Consider the following 15,937-nt stretch of genomic DNA (forward strand, 5'->3'; position numbering starts at 1 on the left):
ATTGAAGTACCATTCAGCCGAATTTGGACATAGCCTTTAAAGATACATTTCTAGATTAGTTTAATTCAATTAAAGCCGAATTTACTTAGTCTATTTGGCTATCTAATGTAATCTATAAATAGTTCTTTTCTCTTTGTAAAAAGTTTAGACAATTCTGATTATTAAACTTGATTGTGAGGTTTCCTCCTATCCTATTTCGTACGAGTCTCGTTCTGACTTATCTAGCTCGCTAGTGGCGTCAACCCGACTTCTTGAACTTATCACCATCCTGGTGTGGCGTTCATCCACCTTTTTATACCTTTGGTTCCTACCTCTCTATAGGTAATGGGTCAAGGTCCATCTTCGACAATCCATTTAATCCACCTTGAGCAATATAAGTCCCGGGGCAATACTTTACATAGTATTGAATCATTCTTCGCTTGAGTTCAATTTCCATTCCATTTTATCTATCTACTTAAACTTTATTTTCTTTGTTAAATCGAACCATCCATTCTCCAAACCAAGCCATTTTTGAACCCTTTTAATTACTTCCGCTTAAAACAACTCCATAAAGTTATCTCCATTCGACATCAACAAATACTTCTCGTCGATGATCGGGCAACTTAAGTGAACTCGACTCCATCAACCGAGCCGGATCACATCATTTGGTATCAGAGCTACTAAAACGAGGAGTGCCGACATTCGTATCAAGCTCGGAGTAGGTTCGTAACATAAAAAAAAGTCAAAAAAATCAAAAGAAAAAAATTTTGTTGGAATCTAATTTAATTTTTTTTCTTCCTTGTATTTAGTTTACTATTGTATTGGATTTAAAAAAAAGAAAAAGAAATTCGAAAAAAAATTAAAAAAAAAAAGAAAAAAAAGAAGTGACAAAAAAATCGAGTTAAAAAAAAAGAAGAAAGAAAAAAAAGTGAAAAGTCTTGCGAGTTTTTATCATTATCACTTATTACTCCGATCATCAAGTTTCCCTTCCTACCATTATTTACCCATCCCAACGCCACACTTAGCCTTGATTTTATTTTGTTTAGCCTACCCTACACCCACATCATTCCTTTGTAACCTATTTTGAAACCGACCCTCAAGCAGCAAATTAAGTCTATCGAGACGAATTACGAAATTGTGAGACGAGGTCAAGAGGTAAAAGGCACGTGTGTTTTACATCAAAGAAAAAGCCTAGAAGAGTGTAAACACGAGCGTGTGCGACAAATATTTTTCTTTCTGAATGAACCGTGAGTTTTTGTAAGTGAGGAAAATTTTACTTATGTCTAGAAGTTTTAATGAAAATATGGCAGAAAGACAACCCGTACGAAATGTGCCAGATTTAAATATGCAAGCAATGCTGCGCGAGTTTGAACGATTATTTGATCAAAAATTGGAACCAATTCAAGATCGTCTTGATCAAGTGGAAAGGAGAGGCCGCCGAGGAAGGACTCCTCTAAGTCCACCTAGAAATCGAAATCGAAGACAATTTCAAGACAATGAAGTTTCTGAACCAAGTGGGGCTGAAAGTGGTCAAGGTTCAAACGTTAGTGAACGAAGGAGAGGTCGATGACATCATGGATCACGAGAACAAGAAAGGTATGATGACGATCTTAAAAGTATTAAACTAACTATTCCTCCTTTCCATGGATGTTCAGATCCGGAAGCTTATTTGGAATGGGAGAAGAAAATTGAGTTAGTGTTTGAGTGCCACAATTATTCTGAGGCAAAGAAGGTTAAATTGGCAGCCATTGAATTTTCAGATTATGCAATGATTTGGTGGGACCAATTTGTCACGAGTCGAAGGCGAAATGGCGAGCGTCCTATCACTACTTGGACCAAGATGAAAGCCGTGATGCGGCGAAGGTTTATTCCTTCATATTATCATCGGGAGTTGTATCAAAAGCTCCAAAATCTCACCCAAGGAACCAAAAGTGTGGAGGATTATTACAAGGAGATGGAGATCGCTATGATTCGCGCTGATGTACAAGAAGATCGTGAGGCCACTATGGCGCGATTCTTGGCTGGACTTAATCAGGAAATAGCTAACATCATTGAGTTGCAACACTACGTGGAAATCGTAGATATGGTGCACATGGCTATCAAAGTCGAGAAGCAAATCAAAAAGAAAGGTTCTGCTCGAGGCTATTCTTATTCCAATACATCTAAATGGAACCAAGGTTCGAGTAAGAGTGCTTCTACTAATCCGATAAAAGAGCCAACAACACCACCAAAAACACTTAAGCCAATTGCTGAATCTAGCAAAGGTAAGTCTGTGGATAATTTCCAAAATAGATCAAGAGATATAAAATGTTTTAGGTGTCTCGGAAGAGGACATGTGGCCAGCCAATGCCCAAATCGGAATGCCATGATTATGAGGCCAAATGGTGATATCGAATCGGAGGAGGAGATAGACAAAAATGAAGAAGAAGTTGAAATTCCTTCCGATAATGAAGAAGAAATAGCGTTTGCTGTTGAAGGTGAAATGCTTGTGGTAAAAAGAAATCTTAGTGTCCAAACTTCCGTGGATAAACTACAACGTGAGAATTTATTCCATACGCGTGGACTTGTCAAAGAAAGGGTTTGTAGTATCGTGATTGATGGTGGAAGTTGCACTAACGTCGCAAGCACATACATGGTGGACAAACTTGCTTTGCCAACTATCAAGCATCCAAGTCCTTATAAATTGCAATGGCTCAATGAAGGGGTCGAATTGAAGGTAACCAAGCAAGCCAAGATTTCTTTCTCTATTGGGAACTACCATGATGAAGTATTATGTGATGTTGTACCCATGCATGCAGGTCATATTTTACTCGGAAGGCCATGGCAATTTGACCGTCGAGTCAAACATGATGGTTTTGCTAATCAATATTCGTTTAAACATAAGGGTAAAAATGTTACTTTGGTACCCTTGTCCCCGCAACAAGTCATGGAAGATCAACAACATCTTAAGCGATCCATGGAACAAGCAAAAGAAAAAGAGAGCATTGAAAAGGAAGATGAGAAAGAGAAAAAATAGAAAAACAAAAAGAAACAAAAAAAAATTATAAAAAAATGAGAGTGTTGAAAAAGAAAAAGAAATCACAAGAAAGGTGAGTGAGAAAAGAAAAGAGAATTAAATAACCATTGTCTCCTTGTTACTCCATTTCAGGTTAATTCAAAGAAGGAGCTCCAATTACAATACAAGTCTGAAGGAAGAAGGTTTGTGATGATTGAAAAAGGTAAAATCGATCTTCAATTCCCAATTCCTAAAGGTGGACAAGGTATGAATTCTGATGTTATGCGATCATCTTTTCTTAAGTCGAATGTAAATGAAATTTTTGAAGACACCTTGAATGCTAAAAATCACTTGAATCCTATTGTGGTTAATTGTTTGATTTTGTTTGATGATGATATATCCGTTTTGAGTAATGATAAGAAGATTTTTTTCTTTGGAAAATGTGATGAAGTCGTTGTTGAGAACAAAACCAAACGACAATTGCGAGTGTCAAACATGCGAAATCATGAGTCATATGAAACTTTTCATTTGCATGTTTGTGATGAAGATTTAAATTTCATGTCTCTTTACTTGCATTCCATTTACTTGAACAATGACTTGTGGAAGAAAATTGAAAAGTTCGAATGCTTGAAAACATATTTGTTTTCGTCTCGACCATTTGATGAGTTATGGATATGGAAGGAGTTTTGTTCATGTGATTTTAAGAATGATGTTTTAAAACTGCCTTTTTACATGACTCATACTTGTCTTGATACGACTATGCATGATCCACATATTTGTTTTGATCGTTTCTTGATGATTAATGGTTGTCTATTTTCATTGATTCATTTGCCATCTTTAATGTCGAATATTGTAAGTTCTTTTGCAATGGCTTATGAACGACTAATTGTTCCATTCATTCAAGGAGAGTTGCATAAGACGGATTATTTTCTAGAGAATAAACAGCTCGACTTGAGGACAAGTCGTTTTGAAGAAGGGGGGATGATGTGACCACGCCCCAAGCCCCATCAAGTCCTCGTCTTGATTCCCTCGAGCTTCCAAAGGGACCAATGAACCGAGCTAGGTCCAAGCGATTTCATGAAGTTGTTTCAGCTTTATTGTTCAAGTTTTGGAAGGAGAATCAGCTGGTTGAAGATGGGGAAGCTCGATCCAACTCCTTGAAGAAACCATGCACCTTAGTGAAAGCTAATTTCAACTCAATTCCAGCTCCCTTAGCTCAATTCGACTTTAATCAGCTCACTTGAGCTCAATTCCACCTATTTGAGCTCAATTTAGCTTCTTTCCAGCTCGTTAATTTTATTATTTGAATAATTTGAGTGATAGTTTTATTTTAATTATTTTTACTACAGCTCATAACCGAATTTTCTAGCTCAATTCAGCTCATCAAGAATTTCAACTATCATTGAGCTAGCCGAATTTATTATTAATTATATTTTATTTATGTCTTTATTTTAATTTGTTAAATATGTCTTGATATTATTTAATTTAAGCTGAATGTACCTTGAATCTAATTTGTTTATATCTTTTGTAGGTACATCCACATGTGGGAACACAATTAATGAGGATTCATGAACATTTCTGGTTCAATGTATGTTCGGGTACATGCATGACTACCTACAACGAATGGTTGCCTTAAAGATGATGCATGAATGATTTAATACAATGAATGGAAGAATGCATGAATATTCACTTACATGCATGTGTTGAATGCATGTATGGACATTAAAGGCTGGTCCATGAATGGATCAAATGCATGGGATGATAGAATCAATGAATGGCTTAAGTGCATGTATGGTGGCTGTCTCCTAACTTTCCAAGGCACTTATTCGGCCAAGAAGTAGCTGTTCACACTTTGAATTGACCTATAAGCTACTACACATGCATGGATGGGTTCAAGAACGTCCAAAGGAAGGAATTAACTCAATAATTCAACACATTGATTGAATTAAGTGTATGCACAAAGGGGAGAACGAATTTACTAGGTTCATGCTGCCATTTATGAACCTACATGCTATTAAAGAGTTTAATTATGAGGATACATGTTCCATACAAGTGCATGAATGTCCCAATGAGATGAATGCAACCTTTGGTGCACATACAAGTCACTTGAAGCCTTTCTTTATGATTAAGCATTCAGCACACACTTAGGGGGAAGAAACTGTCCATTCAACTAGTTCATGAATCTGCCAAATTTATGAACTATTTTAATACATTAGTGTGAACGTTTTTATTATTGTGTGAACACATAGATGCCGAATTTGAATGGTCTTCTATGTGCCTATAAGTATTTGTTTTCTTTCAATTGTAATGGACTTTTTGCCAAAATTTTTATTGAATTTAATCTTGTGAGAATTTTCTTCTCTAAACTTTGTTTGAGACTTTGTTGACTTATCTACCTAGTAGTGGCGTCAACCTTGTTTCGTTCACCAATATACCGAGGTTCCTACTTTGTTAAGTAGTGGGTCGAGGTTCTATCATTTTCATTTTCGCCTTGAAAGCCTATAAGCATTTGGGTCGATATTTTCTAATATTGATTCGTGCTTGCTTTTGAGTTCCTTCTTTCCATTCTTTCATTTACTTTAAACCGAACCTTAATATTCATATTTTAAACCCTTCATTTGAACCCCTTGAATAGCTTCCGCATAATTTATTTAGAAACATCTTTTTTGAACAAACCGAACGATACTTTCTCGTAGACGATCGGGCAAACTCGCATACGACTCGACTCTCCCCGAGGCGATTCGTATCACTAAGTGTGTGCATGAATGCTTAATCATAAAGAAAGGCTTCAAGTGATTTGTATGTGCACCAAAGGTTGCATTCATCTCCTTGGGACGTTCAAGCACTTGTATGGAACATGTATCCTCATAATTAAACTCTTTAATAGCATGTAGGTTCATAAATGGCAGCATGAACCTAGTAAATTCGTTCTCCCCTTTGTGCATACGCTTAATTCAATCAATGTGTTGAATTATTGAGTTAATTCCTTCCTTTGGATGTTCTTGAACCCATCCATGCGTGTGTAGTAGCTTATAGGTCAATTCAAAGTGTGAACAGCTACTTCTTGGCCGAATAAGTGCCTTGGAAAGTTAGGAGACAACCACCATACATGCACTTAAGCCATTCATGCATTCTATCATCCCATGCATTTGATCCATTCATGGACTAGCCTTTAATGTCCATACATGCATTCGACACATGCATGAATTTGTAGAAACCTTGCATCTAGCCGTACATGCACCAGCATTTAATACTTCTTCATTCATGAGTGTGGAATGCCCAAAAGAGATGTTTCTTCATCCATACATTGTACCGTCCAAAGGGATGTACCTACATGAAATAAACAAGTCATTAAGATATCTCATGAACACTCATAAATTCGGCATGATGTGAACACATTAATGTCATGCATTAATTCAGCTATGTGAACATAATCAATTTATGTAATGACTATGACATATTAATAACAAATATTAATATAAGACAAGTTTAATGCTTAAATAAATATGTACAAATTTTTATTTAATGCATTAAAGACAAAACCGAGTTTAAACTAAAATGAGCTAAGCTTTTAGCTCGTGAGCTAAAGCTGAGCTGAGGCTAAACTCCTAAGCTAAAGTTGAGCTAAGGTTTAGCTCGTGAGTTGAAAGTGAGCTAGGAGTGAGCTCGGTTTAGCTCAGGCAAGATGGATTGAGCTCGAATAAGCTGGATTTGAGCTGGACGGAGCTCGTGGAGCTGGAAACGAGCTGGGATCAGCTTGCCAACATGTCATTGCTCAGCTTGACAGACTTGCTCGATAAAGTTCACGGGGCATGCTCGTATCACCTCTTCTATTGTGTCTCTTTTACAGGATTTCCAAGACGTATTTTTGGAAGAAACTCCAAATGGGTTGCCGCCCATTTGTGGAATTGAGCATTAAATTGATTTTGTGCTCAGAGCTGTCATTTCGAACTGACTAGCATATCGGAATAATCCCAAAGAGACCAAGAACTCCAACGGCAAGTCAATGAGCTTATGAAAAAAGGCTACATTTATGAGAGCCTTAGTCCATGCACCGTGCCCATTTTGTTGGTGCCAAAGAAGGACGGAACGTGGTGCATGTGTGTTGATTGCCGAGCTATGAACAAAATCACCATAAAATATCGGCATCCAATACCACGCTTAGACGACATGCTCAATGAACTAAGTGGTGCCAAGTTATTTTCGAATATCGACCTTAAAAACGGGTACCATCAGATTCGCATGCGAGAAGGTGATGAATGGAAGATTGCCTTTAAACTAAACATGGTTTGTGATGTGATCCGGCTCGGGATGATGAGTCGAATTCACTTAGTTGCCCGACCATCGTTCAAGAGAGTCGTTCGTGCTTCGGGTTTTAGAACCAGAAGTGAATGAAAAGATACGGGTAAGCGAAAGGTTTCAAAGTAGGGTGAATTTAGTAATAGGTTCGATTTAGTAGCAAAGATGGATGATGGTTAAATGGCTCGGTTTGGAATAAAAAGAAAATAATTCGAAGGATGGGAATGGAAAACGAACTTAACGTCAGGAATGATTCAACACTAAGAAGTGTCACCCCGGTTCCTATATTGTTAAGGTGAAAAGATGGATAGATGGATAGGTGAACGCCACACCAAGATTGGTGATAAGTTTAAACAAGATGATTGACGCCACTAGCACAAGCCAGATAGGTCTTTCGAAACTTGTACGAGATATGAGAGGAAGCAACCTCACAAGAACAAATGTTCATTAACAATTTTGGCAAAAGTCCCTTTACAATGAAATGTGCAAACTATTTATAGGCTAATAAGTAGTAGCCGAATGGACAAACTAATAACTTAAAGACTAATTAAATTCAGCTATGAATGCACTAGAATAATCTAGAACAAGTCTTTAATGTGCTAGGACTAAATTCGGCTGATGGGAACTCCATTGGACAGCTTCATGTGTAAGCAAAGCATCTTGGATGAATGTGTAGTCTTGGGAACTCAATAGCTTGTCTAGATTCGGCCATGGAAGGAATGAATCAATCAAAAAGTGTCTCTTGGCTGAATAGGTGCTTAGGGAAGTCATTTGGACAGCAAACAATTCATGTATTTCACCCACATACATTCGGCCATGCATGAACTAGAATGGAGCTTGAATCTGGCCGTACATGAACATGTAATAAATGCCTTCATTCATGCATGTGTACCATCCAAAGTGAATGTATCTTCTTAATCCACATGCATGTAATTAACCTCCCATGTACATGAACTTAATTCCCTCCAAGCATTGAACTAGGCCATGCATGAATCTTCTCATTCGTTGAACTTTCCCGTTCATGCATCTCTTCATGAATTCCACATTCGGCTAACCTACATGAATTAACACATAATTAATTAAAAATAACTATTCATAAAAATCATAATTTAAATTAATAACTAAACAATTTAAAAGCAATAATTAAATTTAGACATAATAATTATAAGTCAACTTATAAAGTAAATTCGGCTAGCTCAAAATTAGTCAAAACACTTAATGAGCTGAAATTGAGCTAGGGGTTTCGGCATGAGCTGTAGCAAACTTAATTATAAACTAAATTAAAACTTAATTTATTAGAATGAAAAAGAAATGAGCTGAATCGAGCTCAAGTGAGCTGATGGGAGCTGAATGACGCATGGGGAGCTGAAAAGGAGCTGAGATCGGATTGCACTATGGTGCATGGAGTCTTCAAGGAGTTATCCTTAGCTCCTCCAACGTCATAGGCCTTGTTGTTATTCCAAATGCGCAACACCAAAGCTGATAAGGCGTCTTGAATTCGCTTGGTTTGAGCTCGAGTCATCGGGCCTTTTGGAAGCTCGATTAGATCTTGAATTGCATTCGAAGATGCCCCAGGCATGCTCACATCATTCCCCCCGTCTCCAAAGCGATTGTCCTCAAGTCGAGTCGACGATTAATTTTGAAACAGGGATGTCTACTTGTTCGTTCTTGTATAAATATGTTCAATTGCCGCATCACATCTTGCTGCAAAAATTTCGTAAAACTTGCAATCAATTTAGAATCAGTATAGAGCACAAACGAATCCAAATAGTCATTGAGACAAATCATTTTACACTTAAGACATTCACAACAAGACATTGGCAATATCTTATTTTTACTACCAAATAGACATGTTTCATTGCAACCAAAGAAATTATCAAGCAAAGCTTTTAAACACATAACACCAATAGTTCGCTCGGGCATCTCAAGTTGCTTTTGCAAAGCATAGTGATTTCGACAGAAATTCATGCAACAGCTCAAAAACTGTAAACATTCATCAAATTCAACAAAGTAACACATACCAAGAGTCTTTTGTCCGTCAACCAAAACAGTTATATCATCATCGTTAATGTCTTCTTCATCAATCAAATTAGACGAAAATGTGTTAGGAATTCTAGAAACCATACCTTGAGCAAGTAAACTAAAATTGGTTTTACCTTTGCCTTCCATTACAAACCTTCGCTCTTCGAAAATATATTGCAGCCACATCTTATAACTTGAGTCAACCTGAAAAGAATTAGAAACAAGTAATTTTTGGTTAAGCAAAACTCTTTTCTTTTCTTCACTCATGTTTCTTTGTATTTCCTTTTCTCTCACTTTGGTTTTATCACAACTCTTTTTCTTTTCTCTTTCAATTTCGTTTCTCTCTTTTTCATTTTCTTGCCTTTCTTTTTCCACTCTCATTCGCTCCAAAGATTGTTTCAACCAGTGTTGATCCTCCACAACTTGTTTTGGTGTTAATGGTGCTAAAGTATAATTTCGTCCATGGTGCCTGAAGATGTATTGATTTGCGAACCCGTCGTGCTTCACTGTTCAGTCGAATTGCCACGGCCTTCCAAGTAGAATATGGCCCGCATGCATGGGCACCACGTCGCAAAGGACTTCATCTTCATACTTCCCAATCGAGAATGGAACAAGGACTTGCTTGGTTACCTTTAGCTTAACTCCTTCATTAAGCCATTGTAGCTTATATGGACTCGGATGAACGCTTGTTGGCAGATCAAGCTTTTCGACTAGGAGGGTACTCGCAACATTTGTACAACTTCCTCCATCAATCACTAAGCTACATACCTTTCCACGAACAAAGCAACGAGTATGAAAAAGGTTCTCTCTTTGTGGATCGATTTTGGTACCTTGCGCACCTAAACTCCTCTTAATAACAAGCATCTCTCCTTCAACCGCATACTCCAACTCTTCCTCGACATCAGAAGGGTTTTTGGTATCATTCTTAACCTTTTCGTCTTCCTCCTCTTCCGATTCAATTTCACCATTGGATCGAATCACCATGGCACTTCGATTCAGACATTGACTTGCTATATGCCCTCTTCCAAGGCATTTGAAACATTTGATGTCCTTCGTCCGATTTTGGGCTCCTTCAACAGCCTTGCCTTTGCTATTTTCACCCGTAGGCTTAGTAGCTTTGGCAGGTACCATGGGATCTTTCGTTTGGTTGGGCGTAGCACTTTTTCTAGAGCTTGGTTCCATCGGGATACGTTGGTGGTTGAATAACCTCGGGCAGCACCTTTCTTCTTGAGTTGCTTTTCTATCTTGATGGCCATGTGGACCATATCATCTATCTCCACAAAGTGTTGTAGCTCCACTATGATACGAACCGTCTCGGGAAGAGTCGAGTCGTATGTAAATTGCCCGATCATCTACGAGAAGTTACGTTAGGTTTAGTTGAGTTGAAGGTATGGTCAAAGTAGAAAGAGGGGTACGAATGGAATGGTAGGAATGAAAGGGTAGGAACAAAAAGATATGAACAAATTGGTCGGTTTAGGTTCGATTAGGTAAAGAAGAGAACGGGTTTGAACTACTAAAGGTACTTTCAAGAACCAAATACCGAAATGGTTTCGACCCGTTGATTAAGCCTTTTGAGTTTGGTTATAGGTTTCGTAAGGGAAAACCTTGGCCCACTATCTAACAAGATAGGAACCTCGGTATGTTGAACGCCACACTACGAATAGTGATAAGTTCGGGTACGACAAAGAACACGGTTGGCACAACTAGAATGCTAGGAGCGCCAAACAAATCTTTGAACGAAATATAAGAAAAGTATGCCTCACAATTTCGGCAGCATAACATTAACAAAAGTTTCAAAGGTCCTTTACATAGGAAATTGAACAAGTATTTATAAGCCTAAGTCTAGGTAGCCGATTGGCCTTTCATACTTACATATTAATTAAAAGAAAATTCTAGAAAAATAACTCTTAATATGCATGACCAGATTCGGTTTTGGGAATGGTGGATGAATGCATCTTCATGCTTAAGAAAACTCAAAGTGAATGCATGATATCCAATGGTCACTTGTAGATTCGGCCAACCTTGTTAAATGAAACAATGTTTGGCCAAAAAGTATGAATTAATTGTGGACACTCCAAGGGCCATCATGTGTGTGAAACCGAATGTTGAAGAGTCTTCTAGTGTGAACAAGGTGAACCGAATGGTCTTGCCATGTGAACATAGGTGTGAACGAATTAAGGAGAGTCATGGGGAAGCTAATTGGCCAAGCTATCTTCATGCATGTGTGAGTGCCCTTTGCCCGAATGGTCACCTTGGAGAATGAAGAGATAGCACACCATACATGAATGGAAACATTCATGAACCTTAAAGACATTGAATATCGTCATACATGCACTTGGCCGAACATGCACCTAAGAGATTCAAGCCCCCCAACCGTCCATGCACCTTCAAAATTCATGCTTGCTTTTAATCTCCATATGTCCATTGCGTTCCTACAAGAAATGTGAACATAATTAATTCAAACTAATGTGGACACAAATATCAACATTAAATTCAGTTATGACAAATTTAATTATCATCAATAAACACTTTTAAGACATACTTAATATAACTAATGTGAACTAAATTTAATATGTAGGATATTAATTAACTAATTATTGAACTTATTAATTAAAAAGTCAATAGTAGTCAAATGAATTCAAAGTGAACTCCATGAGCTGATGGTTAATTCATGAGTTAAACCCGAGCTGGGCCTAAACTCGTGAGCTGATAATGAGCTGGTACCGAGCTAATGAGCTGGTGTGGATCTACATGGGAGCTAACTTGAACTGAAGGTGAACTTGGTGAGCTGAAATGAACTTGTAGAAAAGTTTGGCATGGATTTCCAAAATGGCCACTAACTGGTTCGATAGGTCTAGCATTGACATCATCCCACACATGCTGAACTAAAGCTATAACAGCTTCTTTAAATTGTTTTGCATGAGCCCTTGTGATCGGCCCTTGAGGTAGCACCATCAGATCTCGGCTTGGACTTGGCTTATGGGAAGCCGTGATCGTATCACACTATATTGGCAATCTCTCGGTGAAGTCCAGACAAAAATCTAGCCATAGTCACTTCTCGATCCTCGTCCACATTCGCGCGGATCATAGCAACTTCCATTTCCTTGTAGTAGTCCTCAACACTCCTCGTACCTTGGGAGAGATTTTGGAGTTTTTGGTAAAGTTCTAGGTGGTAGTGTGTTGGAATGAACCTTTGGCTCATGACAGCCTTCATTTCGGCCCAAGTGTTAATGGGACGCTCGCCATTTCGCCTTCGGGTTGTCGTAAGTTGGTCCCACCAAATCATTGCATAATCAGTGAATTCTATGGCAGCCAACTTAACTTTCTTTACCTCCGAGTAGTTCTGGCACTCAAAAATGAGTTCGATCTTTTTCTCCCACTCCAAATATGCTTTGGGATCCATAAAACAGAGAATCAAAGAAACGGAGTAAGCATTAAATGCTTAGTAAGTTTTGAGCAAAGAATTTAGACACAACCAAAGTATAGCATTCATGTAGCTAAACAGATAATTTCATATGCACAAATTTTCAATATCATACTTACTTCACATTACCAACCCTTATATTCATACACAAAGATTAACTTAGCGAAAGGCCGGTAGCTCATTTATCAACTAAGCGAATACTTATTTGTAAGGGCTCAACTAATTCAAAGCACATACGAAACATACCTCAATGTTGGGATGTTACAAGCATATTAACTGAAATTTTTACAGCAAGATCGTTCATTCCCGAATCACGTACCTTCGGAATTTAACCGGATATAGCTACTCGTTCAAATGCCTTCGGGACATAGCCCGGTTATAGTAACTCGTACAAATGCCTTCTGGACTTAACCCAGATTTAGTAACTCGCACCAATGCCTTCGGGCTTAGCCCGGAATTAGTAACTCGCACAAATGCCTTCGGATCTTAGTCCGGATATGGTCACTTAGCACAAAGCCTTCGGGACTTAGCCCGGACATCATTCGAATAACCATGCACATTTAACAATAAATCATGACACATTCGTATTTCATTTTCATTAGCAAAACTCAAACACAAGACACTTATCATTCTTGCAATTTCGGCTCAATAGCCACACACAAAGAGCATGATTTTGATTTGCTTAAAACATGATCTAATCAAATCATAATTTAAGCTCTATTACTCAAGAACTTACCTCGGATGTTGTCGAACGATTTCGATGGCTATTCGACCACTTTTTCCTTCCCTTTATCGGATTTAGATCCCCTTTGCTCTTGAGCTTAATTAAACAAATAAATTGATTTAATCATTTGAGCATCAAAAAGAGGAACACAAGGCACTTAGCCCATATTTATACATTAGACATTAAAGTCACATACATGTGAAATCATGCATCAACTCAACATATTAACCCACACTCCCTTTTAGCCGATTGTCCTAACCAAGATAAAGGCATCAATATGCTTGCCTCTAACCGAATGCATGCAACACTAATCTTCTCATGTGGCCGAGTATGCATGTATATGTTGAGGCCAATTATATGCTTAATACTTCCCACAAGTATGGTTACTTGTATTGGTTATATACCATTTTGTTTCAAGTTCAAAACTTGGCCCATACACATATATACACTAGTAAAGCATCCTCTCCCTTTCCATCAATTCAACACATGCATTACTCATTAATATACAAAAATTATATTCGGCCTTAGCACACAACTTGCTAGCCGATTCTTCTCCATCTAGCAACTAATGCACATATGTGCTCATTTGTTAGACTCTACTTCATCTAACAACAACCATATTTTCCCTTCTACTTCCTACCATGGCCAAATGAATCACAACACCATACCATTCCAATTTTTGGTCATGGTTAAACAAAGAAATTAATGTCTCACTCAAAAATGCTAAAAAGAAGATTCAAGAATCATCAATCCACCATCACATGCACCATTACAAAGCTTCACTTTTAGCATGCAAATGATATCAACACCAATCCACCTTGGCCGAATATCATCTCCATGACATAGTAAAGATTTGAACCATGGGCTATTTAGAACTCAAGCTAACTACTAAAACATGCATGCATCTCATGGAACATCATCAAACATACCTTAGTCTATCAAACCACCATAGCCGATTTCCCCAAAGCTCTTTTTCCTTCTTTTTCTTTCTCCTATTCGGCAAAGAACAACATGAGAGCTTTTCTCTTCTTTTTTTTTTGGTCATGCATGAGAATGATGAACACATTTTTTCTCTTTGTTTTCTTCCTTCAATTTCTTATTAGTTTATTGCCCATGCTTCTTATTTTATTCTTCCATTAACACAACATGTTTCATGACATGTTTTGCCCATCATCCCTTGTCATGGCCGGCCACTAGTACTTAAATGGGGGAAAATTGACATGCAAGTCCACCCCTTTGATTACATGCACTATTAGGCCACTTGCATTTGCCTCGCACATTTCTAAATTTTCTCACATAAGTCCTATCAACTAAATTCACATGCAATTAACTAAATCGAAGCTTAAAACTTTCACACATTTATATTCACATATTTTAGGCAATAATTATCACATTCAAATAATTTGGTGACTCGGTCTAGCAGTCCCGAGACCGCTTTCCAACTAGGGTCACTTTAGGGCTGTCACACGTCACTTAGCCACTCCACCATAGGCTCCTTTTGTGTCCAATTGTTTCTTCATTTATTCAAAAGCCCACCTATTTGTTAGCCCTATTTCTTTTAATAATTAAATTATAATTTCTTATACCCCTTAATTCGAACTCAACCTTAGCTAAGACCTACTAAAATTATCGCTTGGATAAGAATATTAAACACAATTTTTATCAAAATCAAAAATAAAGAAAATTCAGGATTTCGGGATTTTTGAATTTCGAGATTTTTGGGGCGTTACAACTCTACGCCCCTAAAAGAAATTTTGTCCTCGAAATTCACCTGATTCAAACAGTTGAGGATGTTTACATCGCATGGCTTTCTCAGGTTCCCAAGTAGCCTCCTCAACCTTGTGATTACGCTAAAGCACTTTGACTAATGGAACAGACTTCCTTCTCAGTACCTTAACATTATGACCAATTATTTGTATGGGCTCTTCCTCGAAAGCTAGGTCTGGTTTGACCTCGATTTCTTCAATCGCCACGAAATGGGAAGGATCCAAGCGATACTATCTCAGCATAGAAACATGGAACACATCATGGATCTGGCCTAGTTCAGGAGGTAATTCCAGCTGATAAGCGACTGGCCCAATCCGCCTTGCAACCCGATATGGCCCAATGAACCTTGGGCTTAGCTTTCCTTTACATCCAAACCTTAACACCTTCTTCCACGGAGAGACCTTAAGAAAAACTGAGTCTCCCACAGCATACTCTATCTCTCCACACTAAAGGTCAGCATACGACTTCTGCCTATCCGAGGCCTCCTTCAAATGATCCCAAATCAATTTTACCTTATCCTCAGTATCGGCTACTAACTTAAGGCCCAAAACTCTCCGTTCGCCCAACTCCGTACAACATGTTGGATTGAAACCTTCACCAATACAGTGCCTCATATGGAGCCATCCCAATGCTTGCTTGATAACTATTATTGTACGCAAATTCGGCTAACGGTAAATAGTCCTCCCAGCTACCTCAGAACTCAATCATGCATCCCCTCAACATATCT

The 15,937-nt window shown here is 38.1% G+C and overlaps 1 protein-coding gene across 1 annotated transcript; it reads left to right on the forward strand.

Annotated features, from left to right (window-relative positions):
- Positions 1-1,282: 1,282 nt before the first annotated feature.
- Positions 1,283-2,995, forward strand: LOC107943233 (uncharacterized). The gene is made up of 3 exons (XM_041088186.1): positions 1,283-1,514; positions 1,635-2,243; positions 2,457-2,995. Exons 1-3 carry the CDS (start codon positions 1,283-1,285, stop codon positions 2,993-2,995), a joined length of 1,380 nt encoding a protein of 459 aa, XP_040944120.1.
- Positions 2,996-15,937: the final 12,942 nt, after the last annotated feature.

The sequence above is a fragment of the Gossypium hirsutum genome, chromosome A01 (genome assembly GCF_007990345.1).
Source record: "Gossypium hirsutum isolate 1008001.06 chromosome A01, Gossypium_hirsutum_v2.1, whole genome shotgun sequence".
In the NCBI taxonomy this organism is placed as follows: Eukaryota; Viridiplantae; Streptophyta; class Magnoliopsida; order Malvales; family Malvaceae; genus Gossypium; species Gossypium hirsutum.